At 40.0% G+C, this 22264-nt stretch overlaps 1 protein-coding gene across 1 annotated transcript in view; it reads right to left on the bottom strand.

Annotated features, from left to right (window-relative positions):
- Positions 1-22264, bottom strand: part of SIPA1L1 (signal induced proliferation associated 1 like 1) — a 184497-nt gene that overhangs the window by 92283 nt on the left and 69950 nt on the right. The window contains exons 5-8 of the mRNA XM_007942340.2: positions 17042-17145; positions 13985-14142; positions 4906-5479; positions 3999-4273 (exon numbers count right to left, since the gene is read on the bottom strand). Of these exons, the coding sequence (XP_007940531.1) occupies positions 3999-4273; positions 4906-5479; positions 13985-14142; positions 17042-17145 (1111 nt within the window). The remainder of the gene's footprint in view (positions 1-3998; positions 4274-4905; positions 5480-13984; positions 14143-17041; positions 17146-22264) is intronic.

The following is a 22264-nucleotide window of genomic DNA, read 5'->3' as shown; positions in this document are numbered from 1 at the left end:
CCATCTTCCTTCCGGGGAGTGGCTGGTGGGTTTGAACCGCCAGCCTTCTGGTTAGCAGTCAAGTGCCTTAGCCACTATGCTACCAGAGCTCCCTGGCACATCATAGGGGCTCAGAAATTTTGCTTTTCTTTCTTGTTCTTCTTCACTTTAAACATTTTTCATTTGGAAGCAATTCCTAGTGGGATCAGGGAAAACAGTACTATCTCACATTTGTTATTTAAGCAAGTGTTTCTTTCTTTCTTTCTTGTTAAACTGGCTTTTATATTAAAAAGAAAAAATCTGGCTGTTCAAAACTAATGACTCTTCTGTGTGCACACATACATCCTTGGGTGTTTGTCATGACACAGAATCGCCACACCGGAGCCTGGGACCCATTCAGGACCCTGAGTACCTTGAGCACAGGCAGCGGTGGGGGGCTGGGGCAGGGTGCCTCCCGGCCCACTCTGCCTCACTGGAACCGCCCTGACAGCTGACACAGGAAGAGCGTGAGCAGCCCAAGAGCAGAGGGGTCACTTGCTAGGAAAACAGCAGTGGGAGTGTGAAGTGCGGAGGAAAGACAAAAATGACAGAAGAGCAGTATCTTATTCTGTTGAAAACTACAGCAAGGTGTTAATGCCTCAACGGATCCCTCTAAAGTTGTTGCTGAAGCGGGAGGGGAGCCTAAGCTTTGAGCCCTCCAAAGGCATCAGTGGCATCCCTGCCCACTAGCCCAGAGGTCTACAGGGAGGGGCTTTTCCAGCGGAAACTGTGCCATAATGAGAGGGGTGGCATGTGGCTCTGAGGGATGGTGCCTGGAAGGGCCCAAGTCCTTCACCCCAGCCTTACCCTAGGTCCTAACGTGGCAGGTTCCCAACCCCCGGCTGCAATGTCACTGCCAGCTCCACTGGGCACAAGACGACGACAGTGAGTGCCCCTCAGGAAGGCTGCTGGGAGATCCAGCCCAGCACGGCTCCTTCATTCAGCAGGCGCGGGACCGGCCGTGCTGGCGGGTGCTGTGCGTCCATCCCAGCTCCACGTATGACATCCACAGCGTGGAATCAAACAGGGCGGGAACACTTACACCTCAGAAATCAGCAAATGCTGCCAACAGGGCTTCCCCACCAAGCTCTCTCTGGAGGTTTTTCACCCTCTCACTGCTTAGGCTGGTGTGTAAGAAAGGGTTTCCACCCCAAGCACACAAAACAGCAGTGAAGAGACGAGCAGGGAATCTGAGGCTAGAAGGCCTTAATTCTGTCTAAATACCGAGGTGAGCTGGTGAAGTTACCAACCCTTCTGAGTCTTTGTGTCTTTTAAAATAGGAATAATAATAGTGCTATTATTAGTCCTATTATGAGAATTAAAGGCACTAATGCATATAAAAGTGCTTTTTCGAGGCCTGGCACATAAAAGTGGGTGCTCAGCAGATGTTAGTTTTTTTTACCAACACAGTTTAGAAGATGGATCTAGTCTAGTGCTTTGCTGTACATAAACCATCTCCTATTCACAGACACACCGATCAGGTCCAGGACATCTGACTCATCTTTCTAATAACAACTATTTGCAATTTCATTGTCAGTAATGTTGCCTCATAGAAGCCCAGATGGCACAGTGGCTAAGAGCTCAGCTGCTAACTGAAGGGTTGGTGGTTTGAATGCACCAGCCGCTCCACAGGACAAAGATAAGGCAGTCTGTTCCTGTAAAGATTTAAAGTCTTGGAAACTCTATGGGACAGTTCTGCTCTGTCTTAATGGGTGGCTAGGAGCTGGAATTGACTCAAGGGCCAAGGGTTTGATTTTCTTTTTTAACATTGCCCCACTCCATCCACAACTTATTCCCCCTCCACCCCCGCCACCCCAATACAAACCTGGGAGGTTAGGAATAAGGGGAAAGACTTTTGAGGCATGATGATGTCATAAGATCTATGGGTTTCATTTCTGAGTAGACAGTCCTCAGACTACCTTTGACAGAACACCAGGGTCTGTAAAACTTGGTAGTGTGTCTTATTATGGTCAACAACTGACAAAGCTTGGTTTCTTCTCCAGTTTATAGCTGGCTGTTTAGAAGCAGCGAGGTAGACAGCTCAAAGGAGACACCAAGTGACACAGACAAAAGAGGAGTGTGAAACAGTCAGTGAGCCCTGTAAGAACCTTTCTGACTGACCTCGAGAGTGATTCTTGAATCATACTTCAGCACAATAGGTGAAAACGATGACGCACTTCAAGAAACCAGAAAAGGCTAACAGGGTTCGTCAGATCTGCTCAACCAAGGCACAGGGTGCATATAAAGCAGTTTCAAAACATTTCCCTCAAACAGAGCGGAAATAAAAAGTTCTTTATATGTGTTCTGGTTTCTAGGGAAATCCAGTCATTCAAAAGACAACGTTTCTTAAAACAACCAAAGGATTTCACTGTACTCTGACATAAGCATTTCATCTCTGGACCATACCTGAGGTCAGCAGGACTTAGAAACACAACCCTGAGGACAGTCTGGTCTGTGACAACTAATTTAAAGAACAGAAGCATTCTGATTATCATCACTGCTTACTATTTAAGGACACAAAGAACCAACCACAGCTGTTTATATTCCATCATCTGATGCCCTTGAACCATGAGTGCCTGGGAGCAGGACTGGCCATTTTGGTGGGAAAAGTAGGGTAAAGCACACTGTCTCGGCTTTAGGAGGCCTATGAATTACCAAAGCTTTAAAGAAACTTCCAGAAAATAATGGGTTCAAAGAAAATTAACAGATTGAAAAAAAACTAACAAAAATAGCATGTGCATGCCCAAAGGAGAAACGAAGCAGTTGATTAAATTTGTTCAATCACGAAACCTCCCCCCAGAGACAGAGAAATTAAATTTTAAATAGTCTTGCTGGCTTGGCAGAAGATGGGAGGGGCAGGGAGCTCCTGAGCTTTCCCTGTGAGAAAAGACTGGTAATCAAACTACGTATCACTAGCAGGAGGCAGTCGCAGTTAAGAAAAAGCTTGGCAAGTCACATTCAGCACTCAAGGCAGAGATAACAGGGGCCAAAACAGTACCTTGAGCTTTGGACAGTGTGATGGTTAATGTTATATGTCAATTTGGTTAGGCTATGATTCTCAGTGGTTTGCCTAATGTAATCATCCTCCATTTTCTGATCCAACAAGTACAACTAATCAGTTGAAAAGCCAATCAACTGAAAGTCAGTCTGTTTCCTTGGAGGTGTGGCCTGCGTGCAGTATCTATGGATGTTCTGTCAAAGGTAGCGTGCTCTGGTTCTGTCCCCACCCCTACGTCCCCTGCACCTGACTCTTCATCCGCTGACCTCCAGTTCTTGGGACGTAAGCCAGCAGACTGCTGTCTGACCTGCAGATTTTGGGATTTGCCTGTTCCCACAGCCCTGGAGCCAGCAGCCTGTTATTTGACCTGCTGACGTTGAGTTCATCTGCCCCTGCAACCACGTAAGTCAGGAGAAGCCTACATCCTGGTGCTTGACCCACAGATTTAGGACTTGCTAGCCTCCATAACTGTGTGAATCATTTCTTTGAAATAACTCTCTCTCTGTTTACATCTATATATGCATCACTAGTTTAGCTCCTCTAGAAAACCCAACCTAAGACAGACAGCAATTGGGTATAAATGGGAGCTATGGAAGAATAAGAGTGTTACAGAACATAAAAGAGAAAAATCTGACAGTTTGAGATGCTAAGTGTCTTTTTAATGTTAAGTGTTAAAATGTCTCTCAGCTACTGATGCAAGATGCTTCCAATGAATATTACCAGACTCCTCTATCTATAACAGCAACTTTATAAATCCACAGATGTAAATCCTGGGAATGGTCCAAGTTAGTCATTCTTTCCAGCTGCTGCTACCACGTGCTGAAGAAGAGCTGTGTCCTGAGTCAGACTTTCCATGGATGGAATCATGCAGCACTGCATATAATGCAATGCGACTGCTCTTCACACCCTACTCACTAACCCACTAGATGTACACAAACCCTGGCCCGGAGTCCAAGGCTCACAGCTGCCAACTTAGACCTACCTCCGTGGGGTGCAGTCATCATGGGGGGGGATAATGACCACCTTCACTGTGACGGATGTTCTCAGCAGATCGATCATCTGCTCGTGGCTCAGAGTGGCCACTGCCACTTTGCAGATCTCCACCAGGCGGCTGCCCTGCCTTAGGCCCGCCTGCCAGGCGTAGCCATAGGGCTCAACGTCAGCCACGATGCCCTCGTAGTTGACATGGAAGCCAAGCTGTCCTAGCCCGTTCCTCCGCAGAGTCATCTCCATTGACTCACAACCTTTTGATACAAACTAGACATGGAAACAAAAGATACCAGGGCTTAATGCAACAGGGCATTAAATAGTGGATGAGCAAGAAGAAAACTGCAAGCAGGGTTATTTCTGAATACTCTATTGCCAGCTGAAGGGCAGACTGGCTATTTATCCTTCACTGGTCTTTACTCATTAGGCAAAAAAGGAAAATAATCATTGCAGCCAAAGAATTCAACAGCTTCTCTGAAGTTACAAGGAAAGCTGAGAGAGACCTATGGGGAGTTAGGTGCAAAGAGAAACTATTCTGCTACTCATTTTGCCCTTGAAAACTTCAAAGCAGAAGATACTTAATCAAACAACTCTTTCTAACAACTAAAGCAGACTGCTGGGCTGCAACATCAGTCACCATGGCAGTGAAGTCATATCACATGACTACAACACAACACAACACAACATCTAGTAACGTATCTTTCTCCACTTGTTCTGCTACTTAGCTTGTGAAAAAAATGGAAAACACGACTGTACAGTAAAATCTGTGTTTCTTCACATCATCATGGGAGTGCTTCAGACACACTAAGAAAACAGTTCAAGCTAAGTAACTTGGGTCTAGTCTGTATTGAAAGCTTTATGAAATGGAAATTGGATGTAGGTTAAGTGGAAAGATGACTCACCTGTAACCTTTTGACAATCTCTTTGATATCCTCATTGTTAATGAAACTCTCTACAGAAACACACTCTCCTCGCTCATAGAAGATTTTGAGGCTGGTGTCAGTTGAAGTCCATCCAATCACATCTCTGCAGGAGCAATTGAAAACCACGCTCTTTGTTTCCTGCTCAATGAGGACGATGAACTCATTGGAGATCCCTAGAAGGCAGTCTATTTCCATAGCCTGGTTGTAGTCTTTGGCCCTGACTGCCCACACAATGGCACCCATGCTACTGAGCTCAGCTCCTGAATATGGCTTGGACTTCTCTTTCTTCTTGGAGGCCAGAGAGATAAATGGGAACTTGCCAGAAGGATCAATAGGGGTGTTGGTGACATTCTTTTCTGCCAGATCTTTCAGGTATTCCTGGCGGGTCCGAGTAGCCATGGCCCGGAACTTTTCCGATTTATGAGCAGCATTTTCTGCGTTAATCACTTTGGCCAAAAGGAAGTCCCTAAACACATTTGATTTAGGGAAAGTGACTCCTTTGGGGATAGGAGGCCCAAAAGAAGGCACATCTCTGGACCTGGTAACTGCCACACTAAGAGATAAAGAGAAAGAGGAGTGTCAATACTTCTCAGTCTCATGGCATGAAACTAAAAGTATACTTTCTCAAAGACAACATACTCCAGAAACAAAATAAGTGTTCATTTCTTCCATAAGAAACAACACACATTCCTGTTCAATGTGAGTACATTTTTTCATTCAACCACATTTAAGATTTACAGAATATAAAATTTTACAAGGCCAAAAAACCTCAAGCTTAAAATATTTTTTTTTCTTTAACAAACAGTAAACTAATCATACTCTAAGGCAGAAAAATTTTACTATAATATTCTGCATGAAAGACATTTTGAATACTTACTAGTTATTTTGAAAAGGGGGTACTAGAAACACTTTCTCTTTCAGAACAAGCTTAGATTCTGTAAGAACACAAATGAGTTTTCAGTTGGATAGGATATCCTTACAGCAGAATATTTGTAAGGAAAGTAGAAAAGGTATGTGACACAAAAGAAGTGGATTAACTTTTTAATAAAATTAATTATTTGTTGACCTACCTGTGAGGAATTATGCAGCTAGATAAAAGCACAATTTTAAAATGAAAAATTGGAATCTGAGTAATAAGATGATTTAATTTTTATAGTAATAGCAATAATGCTTTAAAATCGTATTTTTGAACTGAGCTATTTTTTTTGCTCCAATTCTCTATTTTTGGTACTTGATTCTGACAATTTATTTTCAAGGAAAACATGTTCTTTTTCCCACTGCTTTCAAGGAAGACTGAGTTAAGTAAGTTTGGTCCAGTCATTTCTCCTTCATATACATTGCTAAAAATGGGCCTAAGAAAAGGACCATATGAAATCTGTAACTATGTATTATTTTTCATATCAAAAGAAAAAAATAAAATTTTTCCTAAAACAACAACAGAAATTAAACAGAAACAGAAGTTACATGTTTTATCTCATGTTCCAAGACCTGATTAGGCAAATGCTGTTAAGGATAAGATGGCTAGAAACCATGATTCTGACACATCAAACAATTCTCCTTCCAAATTATCTAGTCATTTAAAAGTGAGCTAATTATGCAATTGTACTAAGAATTAGGGAAGCAATACAAAATCTGTCTCCTCATTAACCTGCTCTCTGAACACTCAGAACAGGAAGGACATAATCAGGGAGTAGGCATCTTTCAAATTAAATTGAAGGATTGTTTCATTATTTTTTAAAAGAAAAGTTTAAGATACTCAGCTTTGCTTTTCAAAAACTGGTTATTTCCTGTGAAAACAGGACAAATAAATAAAAATCAGCAACTTCAGGGTACAAACTATATTGTGGTAAAATGTCAAAGCTACGTCGTCAGATGTCATGGAATGGCCACTGCTGGTTTTCACTAGTTTATTAAAGAATACAAATTTTAAAAGACTACCTAGTTCATTTCACAACAAAGAAAAGTGGCAAGCAACATTCCATATTCTAACTGGATAAGATCATTCAAAGAAACCTCTGGATGCACTATGGCCTAATTAAGACAGTATTACGAAGGCAATTTTCTCCATCTACTGTGAACTGTCTGGCTTGAATGCTGACAGGTGTACCATTTTAATCTGATCATGTCATTATTTAAAAAAACACTAAGCAAAAGACACTGATATCCAGACTTGCTAAGATTTTCTAAAAGGAATTCTATAAAGCTCCAGAAATACTTAGTAATATCTTTCATTTGAAAATTGGCAATTTATTCCCCTTGCCAATTCTACTTTCTCGGGAAACAGATGTGATTTTATTTTAAATAAGGAAGGGAAAATGCTTAGCAGGGAACGTGAATATGACCACCATCCATCCGTTTGATTCCTAAATGCTTAAACTCACTGGCTTCCTACATTTCTATTAACAGACAGAACTTTAGACAAATGTATACTGAAACCCCACCAACAATTAGAAGCCTCTAGAACAAACTGTGAGGGCAAGAACTGAATTCTTAGCATATAATTATCAATGATTCACCATGGTAGGGAGGTAAATGATGCAGACACTAACATCAGCTTGCACCATTGGAAATAGAATTCCTACCCAAGACAATGTGAAAGATGATACCCTAGAATGCTCTTTTCAAAGAAAGGGTTTTGTTTTGGGTAAATCTAACTTTCAAGGTTTTCTACAAGGTTAAAAGCTCATTATTTTAGATGGTACAAATCTGAACTCGATAACAAGGCCTGCTTTAAGCTGCAAAGAAAGAATATCTTTGCCTTCATAAGAAAATAAGCTTTTCTAGACTTGCAGTTTGCTATGCATAGATACTTAAGATACAATGATTATGTTTCTTGTTACTTTAAAAGGCAGATTCCAAGTGCTTGGCCACACTTAGGTTATCCTAGCTTACAATACTGCATCTTCTTAGAAAGAATACAGTCTTTCCAAGTATAGTCATGCCTCATTTATCCAGCATTGCTGAGAAACAGGCTATTCTTCTACTCAAGTGGCCTATCTTGACTGCAGAATTTCAGAGGCTGAAACAGTTACAGAAAGCTAGAATACAAAGAGACCTGGAGAACTCAGTGCTCTTCCAACTTGCCAATAAAATCCTGAGTTTCATCTTAAAATGCACCTCGGTTTTGCATTCTACTGAGGAATATGTGTGTTTGTTTTAACATAAAGATACTTTTTCTCTCCAAAATCTTTGACTAAGGATGAGGAGCCAGAAGGTGCCATGCATACACGCTGTGGTTTCCCACATCCTTGAACCTCAGTTTGAGTAACTGGTACAATTCCTTACTTCTCTAGGAAACATACCCAGAGTGGCTGGGATTTAGGATTCTGGACAGTCAATACGCTGCTCAATGACAAGACCATACTCATTTCCACTGTAGCCAATGTTTTTAAACTCCCCACTCCAGAGGTTCTTGTGAAAAGGACCATCCACATGAATCACATGGCCAAAGAGACCATCAATGGACTTCTTTAGATGATTTGGGTCTTGCAACATTTGCTGGCATCAAAGACCCTAGATGAAGTAATATATCTCGACACTCAAAGCCAATTTAAAGTTGATACATGAGAATATTCCAAGGACTTCTGAACCAAAGTCTCAATGGAAGAAAGGGAGAATAGACACTTTGATTTTGAAAGCACGAGGGAAGCAGCAATAAGCAGTAACTCCCAGCCCAAAACTCAAGTGGGAGAAGCAGAAACCAATGTAGAGGGGAGAGTCCCCTTCTTAGAGCACAGGTCTGATTGCGGGCTTGAGAACTTTCCTGAGAACTTTCCCAAGGGACGGAAGATCAGTGGAAGAACAAAGACATGCCAGTCATTCTCCCCCTGGGGAGCTTTGGGTTTCTAATGGCATTCATTCACCACACACTGAGCACCTGCTATACAACAGGCAGAGGGCAAGCACTGCAGATCAAGGATGAGTGTGTCACAGGCTCTGCTCTACAGAAGTTTCAACTCTGGTGGGAGCTACATAAACAGTGGATTGGATGCTTTGATGGGAGGTGTTTTGTTGTTAGGTGTTTTTCAGTCGGTTCCAACTCATAGTGACCCTATGTACCACAGAACGAAACATGGCCTGGTCCAGCGCCACTATCATTATCGTTGCTATGTTTGAGCCCATTGCTACAGCCACTTATCAATTCATCTCGTTGAGCGTCTTCCCCTTATCGACGACCCTCTACTTTACCAAGCATGACAGTCTTCTCCAGGGACTGATCTCTCCTGATAATTATGTCCAAAGTACATGAGATGAATCTCACCATCCTTGCTTCTAAGGAGCATTCCAGCTGCACTTCTCCCAAGGCAGAGCTGTTCACCTTTATGGGAGGTATACGGAGCTAATGGCAGCACTTAGGAAAGGCACCTTTTCTAGTCCTAGGAGGCCAGGGGAGCTTTCCCAGAGGAAGAGCAGGAATTTGTCAGATGAAGGAGGGGCAAATGGGTGTGTGTGAGGAGAGGCATTCCAGTTCAGAGAGCAGCATGTGCAAAGAGGAGGGGCAGGGTACAGTATGTTCTGAGAGCTGTAAATAGCTCCACATGGCTAAAGAGCGAGATGGGGTGTGTGTAGGGGGCGGGATTGGCAGAGGTGCCAGCAGAGGCAGGAGAGAGGAGAGGCCAGAGCTGAAGGGCTCCATGAAGCAGGCTTTGCTAGGGACTCTAGACTTTACCCTAGAGAGCTTTATGCAGGGGAGTGACCTACTCTGATTTTTGTTTTAGAGAAGTCAGCTGCATTAGACAATAGGATGCTGTTTAATTATGGCTTGAAACAGACTTTCTAAAAGATATTTCCTCCACTTCACACTTTGATTTTTCTCTCTTCCTAGCTAGGCTTGCAAATTCGAGAAACTTTATTCCAGAGGAAAAAAGACGAAGGGCATGAACATTTAATATACACACAGCACACTCCCTGCCTACGCTGGATACTTATAGGATCTTAAGCAGATGTCAAACAATCTTCCGTGCACAGACAAGGAATTTAAGATCTGAGAGGCTTCACAATACAATCTGCTCTGATTCCAAAGGCATTTTGCACTATGTAGTATTAACCCCTTTCAACATTTATTATGCTTTAACTGATAAACACGGACATCTTTCTGAGGTAAGTAGCATATATTTCTATCTATCTAAACATAGCTACTGATCATGTGGCGCAATTAATCTAATTGACCACAATTTAACATTAGTTTGGAAGACTCAGGGTTAACATTACAGCCACTCATTACTACTCTAGTTTTGAAATTAACAACAACTGTTTAATATCATCAATACTAAGTCAATGTTCCAATTTCCAAAGGCTGGAGTTCAAGCCCGCCCAGAAGTGCTGGGAATGAAGGCCTGGTAATTCACTTCTGAAAGACCAGCCACTGACATCTACAGAACTCAGTTCCACTCTGGCCCTTGTTATCCATTAGTTAGAACTGACTCCACTGCAAATGTTTTTTAATAACATCCTAATGTTCTCTTTTGTTCTGAATTAGAAGCCAAATAAGGTCCATACACTGTGATTTATTTATTTATCTTAAATTAAAAAAAAAAAAAAATCAGTAAATCCCCATCTCTCTCACTTGCTCTTGTCTATCTTATAATTTATTTGTTGAAGAAATTAGGCCATTTGTCTCTAGAGCTGCCCATTTGAATTTCACTGATGACGCACATGTTCCGTCTTCTGAATTCCCTGTAAACTGTCTGAAGGCTCCATCAGATTCCGATTCCACGTGGGGGAGGGGGGACGTGTCGGGGGGACTAATTCATCGATGGGGTTGTAGTCTTTCATCACGAGCACACGTCTGCCTTTTGTGTGGTATTTGCAGCCTTCCGTGATCGATGGTAGATCCACTCAGTCATTCGTTGTTGAAATGTGGTGATATTTTACATGGAGTTTTTACAAAGTGAGGTCCTCAGGAGTGGCTGAAGATTATCCTGTTGTTTGTGCCTGGACTGCTTGGCTTATTGACTTTGTACCTTTTACATTAATAGCTCTTCAGTATTTCCCTTGTCAGTCATCATTCTTTGTTTTGGGTGTATGTTCGCCACTAACAATTCCCTTATCTTTTTGATTTGCTGCTTCTAGTCTGCTCTGTCAACTGAGACCAGACAATTAAGCCATTATATAAATAAATTGAGAGCATGAAGGACTCTATTATCAGTTGTGTGTGTAAGTTTTAGCACAAAGACTTAGTGATTGATTTCCAAGTTCTTACTCATGCTCTAACTATTCAAAGTTAACTCACCTCTGCAATTAGTCTGCATTAGTTAGGTTTTCCTTATATAGATTTTCCAGTCCCCAGAGAGTATAACATGATTTCTAGGCCTCATCTCTGGATCAACCAGAAAGTAAAATCCAGGTGAGGAGGAGTTTTTCCTCTGTGTTATAAACTGTTGTCTCCTCAGGGCCTACTTTATATTATTATATCTACGGTAAATGCTGGATAAAGAATTGGTGAAAAATAAACAGAGAATAACAATAATCTCTAAATTTATCTTTCTGGCTTAAAGATATCCCTGTGTACACTGATTGTAGACAGTGAATACGTTTTCCTGTAACTCTACCCAGTGTCACCTCAATGGCCTAACATTCCAAAACCCCCCACTGTCTAATTATGCTTAGTGCTCAGCCACTAACCCAAAGGTCAGTCTGAGCCCATCCAAAGGCACCTTGGAAGAAAGGCCTGGCAATCTACTTAAAAATGATCACAGCCATTGAAAACCCTAGGGAGTATAGTCCTTGTCTGACACATAGAGGTCACTGTGAGTTGGAACTGACCCAATGGCAACTAGTCTGGTTTAGGGTCACACACTGGGAGAGTTAAAAAGATGGATCTCAAGGAAACAGATTAAAAAGGAAGAGAAGTAATCATGATTTTTGAGAGGAGAGGAGTTTGTAAGAATAAAACAGATTATCAACCTCCTCTGACTGCTAACCAGAAGGCTGGTGGTTCAAATTCACCAGCCACTCCTTGGAAGGAAGGTTGGGCAATCTACTTCTGTAGTGACACTGACTCAGAAACGCAAGGAGGGGTCGCTATGAGTCGGATCGACTTGATGGCAATGAGTTTGGTTTTTGGTTCAGAAAGCATCTATTTATAATCTGTATGTGGCTTGCATTATATTTCTAGTGGACAATACTGATTTACACACAAGACTGAAAAGAATATGCTCTCCTTAAAATAAACTGCATAGCTTTCCATTTCCCACATTCCCTAATGTTCGTTCAAGAAGGGCTTAGCTTTCTATCGACAAAGCAGTATGAAATCCTTTGTAAGACTCTAGTACACAGCATGTTTCAGTTATGCAGGGCATTTTCTAAATGTAAACAGTTACCCTTTCCAGTTATCGTCAAAGGTTCTGCACCAATTCTATACAGAACCAGGGCAGCTTTCAGAGACAGTGCCCTTGAGCAGAAGCTTCAGATCTGAGTCTCCACTGTCGGGGTTTCCAACTCATGAAGCCAGGAAGCTATGGATCTCCCTGGGTCCTGGGTTTTCACATAGGCTTGGTACCCACGAATTTCAGGGGTAGCTTGTGTATCAGAAGCAAAGGCTATGAAGACCGCCCCCCCCCCCCCACACACACATAAGCATGTAAGAGAGGTAGCACAGCAAGGCATTTAGGAGACTGGGCTCTAGAATCAGAATGAACTAAACTCAACCAAACTCACTGCCACTGAGTTGAGTCTGACTCCCATTGGGTTTCTAAGGCTACAATAAGTCTTTGCAGAAGCAGACTGCCTCATCTTTCTTCTACAGAACAGCTGGTGTGTTTGAACCATTGACCTTTTGGTTAGCAGCCAAATGACTTAATCACTACACCACTGCAGTGCCTCTTCAGAAAATCAGACTTAGTGAGCTTGACTCTAAACTCTGTCTTGTCCAAGCCAGTTGACCTTGGGCAAGTTACCGGGCCGCTCTGTATTTAAATTGTCTTATCTGAAAATGGGGATAAAAACAATACCTAATGCATAGATTTTAAAGATTAACTGAGACAACATATGTAAAATGCCTAGAATGTTGTTGTTGTCAAGTTCCATGAAGTTAGTTTCAACTCATAGCAACCCTATGAACAACAGAACAAAATACTGCCGGTCCTGCACGGTCTCCACAATTGTTGCTAAGCTTAGGTCCACTGTTGCAGCCACTCTGTCTACCCATCTCATTGACGGTCTTCCCTGGGCCTAGAATAGCAGTACTCTTATAAAAGGAGTCCAACAGACATCAACTCTTGCGATGCGTACAATGATGGTGGCAGTTACAGAAGGGGCTGAAGGCGTCCAATGTAACCATCTGTTTTGTTTCCTGAGCCATGCTTGCTTATTATTAACTGGTATTAATTACCCCTAGAATTAGACAGCTACGGACCTCATAAACAAATACGAGCCTGTGGTGGCCACTTTCTGTGTAGGTGGCTAAGTTACTTCAGTAACAAATATTCAAAGTTAACAAAGCTTAATCTTTGAAAATTTGGGGATGGAAAGATATGCTAAAAATTTCATATTAACATTTTTAAAAAGCTAGAATATCCTCACCTATCGTCTTGGCAGTTTGTCCATATCAACCCAATATCACAAGGCCTTCTCCTCTTTAACACCTCCCAAAGCCCTTTGTAGATAAACAACTGAATTCTGCTACTCATGAGACAAGGTCAACATGGACACTGAAACAACTTTACCAACAACACTTAATAAAACATACAAATGCCTCCCATAATAATTTCTTTTAAATGAATTTAATAATAATTTCTTTTAAATGAATTTCTCTTCACTATGACCATTCTCTACTCTTGCCACACCAAAAGCAAAATCAAATTAGTAATATGAGTAACTAGTTAGGGGGTAACCAGATGGTATGGACGAAGGGTACCACCTAAGAAGGAGGTGCAAATAGAAACGGCAGGTGTCTAACCAGCACGTCTGGGGAATGTCAATGCCATCAGGTTACCTCAGGGTGTGAATCTGGCCATCCACGTGCACAGTGCAAAGAACAAAAATAAACGGTAACAGACGCCCCACTGCCAGGTGGGGAAGCAAAGCGGGATGAGGCCCCTTGTTGTAGCACCGATACCTGTAACAGACACTGTCCGTGCAGGGGCTGTGAGCCCTGACAATGACGAAAACGTGCTGAAAGTGGGAACGAATGTTTTTCGGGCTGAATGGTTGTGCTCCAGGTTCTTGGAAAACTATTGTTACGATGTCATTTCCAATGTGCCGCTTGCGTAAGAGCTAAAGGAGAAAACAAACAGCCAACATAAACGATAGCGCTCTGCTCCCCCATCCACTCCCTTCTGTAAGTTACAACAGTCAGAGTTACAATATTAGTTGTTAAAATACTCATTACTAATTAGTGCATATCAGAATAGGTCATCTATAATTTTTAATGTTTTGGCCTTTTTTTTTCATTCCTTTCAAAGAAGAACATGACAATGAGTATTACGCAATTTGCAGAACACATATATAGCCCATTCATGTAGGTCGAACCAATATCTGGTATATTATGCCAAGCCCCAGCATCTCCAAATCCTCAGTTTCCATAACAACAGTTTTGTTTCATTTTCATATAAGGAAGAAACTTGCCATAGGGAAGATTTTGAGAGACAACAGTTGAAATAATTACAATGTAATTTATGTTCTGGTTTAACTGGCTTTGTTTAAAGAAAATGCAGCTAAGGCATTTTTTTCCACTTTCTGTGGTCCAAGCTACATGTAGAAATTAATAATATACCAGAATGCTATAACAATTTAAAAGCAGGTTAAATTCAAATTTAAGTAGTTTCTTTAATTACAGTGAAAGCTGCTTCTTAAGACCACCTGCTGTTTCACATTAAAAGGTGTTCTGGACAGGGGCCTTGAAATACAGGCACCTCAAATCCCCCTGGGCTAGTGCCTTTCAGAAGGCATTTAGTAGATAGTTTAATTCAACAGTGTAGAGAAAAAAACTAAACGTAATTTTTATTTCTCATATTTGTAGTATGTGTATATAAACTATCCCCTAGAACTAAGCTTGCATTAATAAAATGTTTATTTTTTTAAACTATCTAGTGACTTTAAAGTATACAAATTGCATACTAGTAAAATCATTGATCTAGTATTGGCTGACAGCTGGGAGAAACAATAGCATTATAGATTAGGACTCAAAATTGGGAGCTAAAAGAGCCAGAGAAATGTCCTTTAAATTTAGAAATTTTTAAAGCATCCCAAATTATTTTCCAATGGGAAAGTTTGTTTTATTTCTAAACATGATATATAATCAAATGTTATTGAACTAAAGGCTTGTCAGTACTGAATACTACATGGAACACAAAAATAATCAAAGATTTTCATCTAATTAGAATCTTGGACAGATATTAAGCAAGTCTATCTATTAAGCCATTCATGTAGAAATGACGTAATAGGCTTTACCCTGCAGTATCATCCTTTCTGCAAAATATAGCTTAAAATGAAATATTAATTTTAATAAAGGATCCTAAAATGAAGTAATTATACGTATCTTCCCATTTAAATGCCAACTCACTTTGCCCAACACTTAAACCTATTTAGTTAGAAATAAGCAATTAATCTAATTAATTAACCTACTCTTTCTCTTCTTAGTGATCAAGTAGGAACAAGCCTTCATTTAGTCTTTAAAGATGATACATCAATACTCTAAAAATTTTTGCTGACTGATTGGTCAGAATAAGAAATTTAGTATATTTTTCCTAGCGTGGTATTTTTTTTCTCCCAGAGAAATACAGGATTTGGAATGTGCATTAAAAATAAAGATCAAGATATTTATCTTAAAACCAGTTTATTTCAGATTTGTAACTGATTGATTGCTTTGCTTCCTATTTCTGATTACTCTGGTTAAAGTAATGAGAGTAATGAAAGGCAAAATTTTGTTACCTAGACCTGTGATTTAATCAAACCCAAAGTGATGAAGTGTTAGATTAGATCAGTGTTGGGCTGAATTCTGGGAAAGAGGATGTGATTCACTCTGCAGCTAGCCTGTGTTCTGTTAGTACAACAACTGACAGTAACAAAATCCATATCCATTTTAAGGTCAGAAGTAATACTGGACAGGCCCAGGTTTATAACAGCTATTGAACTGGGAACTTTGTTAGCTCTCTGATGCTTGTAAATTTCAGTTTTTACAACATTTATTTTGAGATTAAAAAAAAAAAAAAAAAAAACATTAACTACCATACACTCTCTAAAACGATACTGCCCATTTCCATTTTGCTCTGTAACAATCTGTCACTTCTTAGCTTCTGAATTTTACTATCTAATCACTTACAAAACAAAAAAGAACACCAAAACAAAATGAAAAACCCCAATCAGTTGCCATGGAGTCAATTCCACCTCATAATGCCCCATGTGTTTCGGCACAGAACTGAGCTCCGTAGAGTCTTCATGGCTGTGATCTATGGGAAGGCCTTCTTCCAGCACTTCTCTAGGAAGGTTAAAACCACTAGCATTTCAGTTGGCAGCCCGGTGCTAAACCATTCGTGTCACCAAGGGACTAAATCACTGACTACACTTTAGTAACAGGCATTGTGCTTTAGATTTTTCTAGAAGAAATTCCAATTTCTAATTTCTAAAAAAAATTCTCTGTACCATGCACACACATTCAATTGTTACTTATATTCCTTGTTACATACATCCTGATAAACACAGTAGGAAAGAAACCAGGATCCCAAAGACATTCATTTTTATTCCTCCCCAAGTGAGTATACTGAACTTCCTCTGAAATCTGAAATGAAACGTCAGTACTTTCCTGTTTTTGCACACTGGCCTCTCGAGATGGAACTTCACCCACTCATCTATGTTCTATGCAACCTTGCAGAGTCATCTAATCACCATGATTTCAACTTGTTCTCTTTGGATTTCATGAAAACCTCAATCCCCATGGGTGAAAAGCAAGTGATTAATTCACAAAGCCACCCAGCTGGCTGTTAACCTAGAATTTGTGTCTCTTCGTTTGTCTGCAGCTTGTCTGCTGTTCTTTACTTGCACAAAGTAGCAAGCTTCCTGCTGCTCTGACAGGTGCAACATTAAATTCTGGTTTAAGATTTTACAAACTTGCCACTTAGGCTTCTGGGAAAAATGAAACCAAGGTGAAAACACAGAGAATACAAGTATCTTTTACCTGTTGCTTGTTGTTGGGTGTGTACGGCAGCATGGTAGAAACATGGAACATAATTTCATAGTCTTTATATGTTGTGTACAGAGAATGGGTTCCAGTGGAGTCAGCTATAGTAAAAAAAAAAAATATACACATATGTAATGATGAAAGGACTGTATGATTAGAAAAAAATAATCCACTTAAGAGGAACATCTTAAAAAAGGAAATGGCTTAGGATAACAAGATCCTAGACAAGATGTTGTATAGGTACACCTACCCTTTTTTCAGTACCTGACCCTTCGGGTGGTACAGTGAAGTCTCCGGACTAGTTCTCAGTGTATTATTTATAAGTGCATATAATAAAATACATGACATTTCAACAAAATTCTATTATAATGAGAAATACAATTACCAATAGTAAAAAGTATATAATAGCGCAAGATTTACAACAAGATTTAGCACTGGGTCTAATAACTCAATCACTGACTACATTTTAGTAATAGGCATTGTGCTTTTAGATCTTTCTAAAAGAAATTCTGTGTATGATGTTCACACATGCAATCGTTACTTATATTCCTTGCTACATACATCCTGATAATACAGTAGGAAAGAAAACTATGCCAGGATCCCAATGACATCCATTTTTCTTTTCCCCCCAGTGAGTATAATGAACTTCCTTTGAAATCTGAAATGAAACGTCAGAGCCGGAATGCTCCTTGGAAGCAAGAATGGCCAGACTTTGTCCCACCTACTTTGGTCATGTTGTCAGAAGAGACCATTCTCTGGAGAAGGGTATCATGGTTAGTAAAGTGGAGGGTCAATGAAGAAGGGAAAGGCCCTCAGTGAGATGGACTGACACAGTGGCTGCAACAATGGGCTCAGGTATAACAGGGATCATGAGGCTGGCACAGGACCAGGCAGTGTTTTGTTCTGTTGTACATAAAGTTGCTATGACTCAGAGACAACTGGATGGCACATAACAACAACAACTAATGACTTCTATAATTTGAAGTAATGAGCAGAAACAATATTTTGATCTATCTGTGACAAGAGACAATACGATATGGCAATAGCTATGATTTCTATTGGTGTCAAAACCATAAGCAGAGCTTATTCTATTGTAGCTAATTGCTTACACTAACCAAAGGAAATGCTAAATTTCAGTAGGGGTCAGGGAAAACACACATCTGATTACTTTCTATCTAGGTACACAGACCCCTGAATTCTACCCACAGACACCAAGTTAAGAACCCCTTTTCTAATTCTTCTGTTTCAAATAAGCGAACAATTTTGTTCCTACAAATAGGTGGTAATTTAACAAGATGGTAACACTGAAGAACAAATGTCCAACCATTTGTTCAAATATGTGTTTTCAAATATGTGTTCTGCTCTCACCTTTCCTATATTAAAAAAAAAAAAAAAAAAACAATCTTACTCCTTTAATCATTAATAAAGTTTCAGAATCATTGTGCCCACAGACACCAGGAAACCATAGAAGGGAGTTATAAACTGCCAACTGACAGGGAAGAATCCGGATTTACAGGCTGCAAAGTGAACAGAAGTGTATTCATTGACGGTAAACTCAACCTCCATCAACCATATTTTTGAAGACTCTTAACACTTCACTGCATTTTAGAGAATGAGGTTACACGACAGAACCTCTGGCACCAAAAAGTATTAGTTGTCAAAATTTAGCATGCACAGCATCACCTGGGGAGTTAGTTTAAGAGGCAGATCCCCATGCCCCACCCCGAAAAATGCTGCTGAGGAGGTACAAGGCTGGGCCCAGGAATCTATTGTTAATAAATAGCCCCAGGTGAGTCAATGCGGTAGCTCCACTGCCTTTGGGTACTGCTCCAAGAATAGACCACAATTGTGACTGGCAGACAGATTTATAAAGATCTTCTAGAGCCCTCAGTTTCAACCCTGGGTTTATTGGAGGATTTTAACTCTAAGGCAGACATGTATGCAAAGATTTTGAAATAAGCTAAAAATAGAAACAAAGTATGCACTGATTTCTAAAAATTGTAAGACGTATGTACCAACATATACCTCTGCAAGAAAAAAAAATCTTCTAAATGCTAATGACCACCACCATCACAAAAAACTACTTATTACTAAAATCAAGTATTCAATGGACCAATTTAAGTCTTGATTATGGAGAACTTAACTACTGGTAAGGACCCTGGCTATAAATATCTGCAGAATTGATTAGGGCATTTTTAAGACTTGATAAAGTGAATGTGTCAGCTCTGACATGTACTTACACGTGTTTCAAGTCAATTTTAAGCAAAGTTAATGAACTAGAAAAAAAGAGACTGTCATCTGTATGCTCTTATTACATTTTTCCTTTATGTCTGTCTAATTCTAAAAGGAGCCCTGCCAGAGAGGCAAACTGCTGTGTAAGACGACCTGGCAGATACACTCGCAGTCCTTTCTATTTCCTCTGCAGGCCTCAGTATTTTTTTAAAGAAAAGTTATGCTACTTGACCAATCTTTTCCTGGGAACCTTTGAAAACCCCAAAATTTTGCTCATAATTTTAAACAGTTTGTAAAGTTTGAGAGTTCAAACTAGGGACAAAGCAAAGTCAAATTCAATGTTTAACATTAAATTAGAAAATTACACTCATTCTAAAGAAACATATTATCTCCGCTAAGTAGATGTTTTGTGGTTGTTTTGTTTTGTTTAAATCACTTTCCAAAGAGCAACAGCAGTAACGGAAATATACACAAAAGGACTGCTGGGAGTTGTAACAGTTTTTCCTCCATCAAACATGCTAAACAGTCAGTTATTAAAGTTACTGGATCTTGTTTTGAACAAGTTCTATTATTGAAAAACAATGGATACCTTTCCAAAGAGTAAAGTTTTAATTAAAAGGACAATTAGGAAGAACTGGAAGATATTCACAATCATTTTAGAAGGCAGAAGTTCCCAATCAGACTTGACACAGGTCCTCTGCAAAAAAGGATTTCACAGTCCCTAAAATTATAATGATAAGACCACTGAAGGCTTTAGTCTTCAAGAAATACAGCAAGCATTCCTTTTCTGACCTAACAAAGCTTAAGAAGGAGTTCTGATGGTACAGTGGTTAAAGTGCTTGGCTGTTAACCAAAAGTTTGGTGGTTAGAGCCCATCAGTGATTCCATGGGAGAAAGATGTGGCAGTCTTCTTCCATAAAGACAGCCTTTGGAACCCTATGGGACAGTTTTACTGTGACCTACAGGGTTACTATGAGTGAGAACTGACTCAATGGCAAGGTACGATTATATACATAGTAATTCAGGAGTTGGAATTCTTTTCTTCCCCTTTTCTCTGCTCTGGTCAAGGAGAATATTTACTGAGTAATTTCTACAGTGAAGATATGCTTGAAAGATGATCCTAATTCAAACTTGTAATGAGTTTTAAAGCTTGAAAAGTAAATCCAGGTGTAATATGGGTCATCTTGATTATTATTACCAATACATGGCATATATTCACTAATAAGATCAGCACTCTACGTTAAGGCACAGAAAGTAGAATTTCTAATTTTCAAAGGTGACACCGAATAGTTGAAGAATGATAAAAATACTCTACTCAGCTGCTTTGAAAAGATTTACATCAATACCACCCAAAGCAATTTATAGATTCAATGCAATGCCGATCAAGATTCTTTCTTTAAAGACATTTTTTAAAGACATGGAAAAACCAATCACTAGCTCTGGTAGTGTAGTGCCTAAGGCACTTGACTGCCAATCAGAAGGCTGGCAGTTCAAACCCACCAGCCACCCCTAGGAAGGAAGGTTGGGCAATCTACTTCCGTAGTGACACTGCCTCAGAAACCCAAGGGGGGGTTCACTATGAGTTGGGGCCTACTCAAGGGCACATAACAACAACAACAATTTTATATGGAAAGGAAAGAGACTTCAGCTAAGCAAAGCACTACTAAAGAAGAAGAACAAAGTAGGTGGTCTCATACTCCCAGATCTCAAAACCTACTATATAGCCACAGTAGTCAAAACTGCCTGGTATTTGTACAATGACAGACACATTTGCAACAGAATTGAGAACCCAGAAATAGATCCATCCACCTATGGGAAGCTGATCTTTGACAAAGGGACAAAATCCGTTAAAGGAGGAAGAGATAATCTCTTTAACAAATGGTGCTGACAAAACTGGATATCCATTTGCATAAAAATGAAACAAGATCCATACTTCACACATACACAAAAACTAAGTCCAGGTAGATCAAAGACTTAAATGTATAACCTAAAACTATAAAGTTCATCAAACTTAGGGGCCCTAATTTATGGCATAAATAGACTATCAAGCATAGCACAAAATACATAAACTGCAGAAGATAAACTAGATGATTGGACCTTCTAAAAAAATTCTTACGTGCATCAAAAGACTTCTACAAAAAGAATAAAAGAGAACCTACAGATTGGGAAAAACTACTCAGCAATGACATTATCTAACAAAGGACTTACCTCTAAAATTTATAGAAAACTCCAACACCTCAACATCAAAAAGACAAACAATCAAATTTAAAAATGGGCAGAAGACATGAACAGATACTTCACCAAAGATGGTATCTGGATGGCCAATAAACCCATGAAGAGATGTTTGTGATCATTAGCCATTAAAAACTAAACAAAACAACAACGAAACTCACTGCTACCAAGTCAGATCCGACTCACAGTCACCCCTCCTTGGGTTTCCGAGGCAGTATTACTAAGGAAGTAGATTGCCTAATATCTCTTCCAAGGAGTGGCTAGTGGGTTTGAACTACCAGCCTTCTGGTAGCAGTCAAATGCCTTAGGTACTACACTATTGTTGTTGTTGTTGTTATTTGCCATCGAGTCAGACCCCGCTCATAGTGACTCCTCCTTGTGTTTCCAAGGCAGTATCACTATGGAAGTAGACTGCCCCATCTTCCTTCCAAGGATTGGCTACACTCAGACTGCAAATCAAAATGACGAGATACCATCTCACGCCAGCACTAACAGCAAAGTTCAACAAGATAGAAATAACAAATGCTGGCAAGGATGTGGAGAGATTGGGACTCTCATGCACTGCTGGTAGGACTGTAAAATTATACAAGCACTGTGGAAATCAGTACAGTGAGTGATTCCTTAAAAAATTGGAAACAGAAATACCATCTGATCTAGCGATCCCTTTCTTAGGTTTATATCCTAAAGAATAGATACACACACACCCATGTTCATCGCAGCATTATTCACAATAGCAAAGAGATGGAAATAACCTAA

The sequence above is a fragment of the Orycteropus afer genome, unplaced genomic scaffold (genome assembly GCF_000298275.1).
Source record: "Orycteropus afer afer isolate SDZICR_OR568_19922 unplaced genomic scaffold, OryAfe1.0 scaffold00088, whole genome shotgun sequence".
NCBI lineage: Eukaryota > Metazoa > Chordata > Mammalia > Tubulidentata > Orycteropodidae > Orycteropus > Orycteropus afer.
The sequence above is the reverse complement of the archived record's forward strand: the minus strand, read 5'-3'. Positions and strand labels throughout refer to the sequence as shown.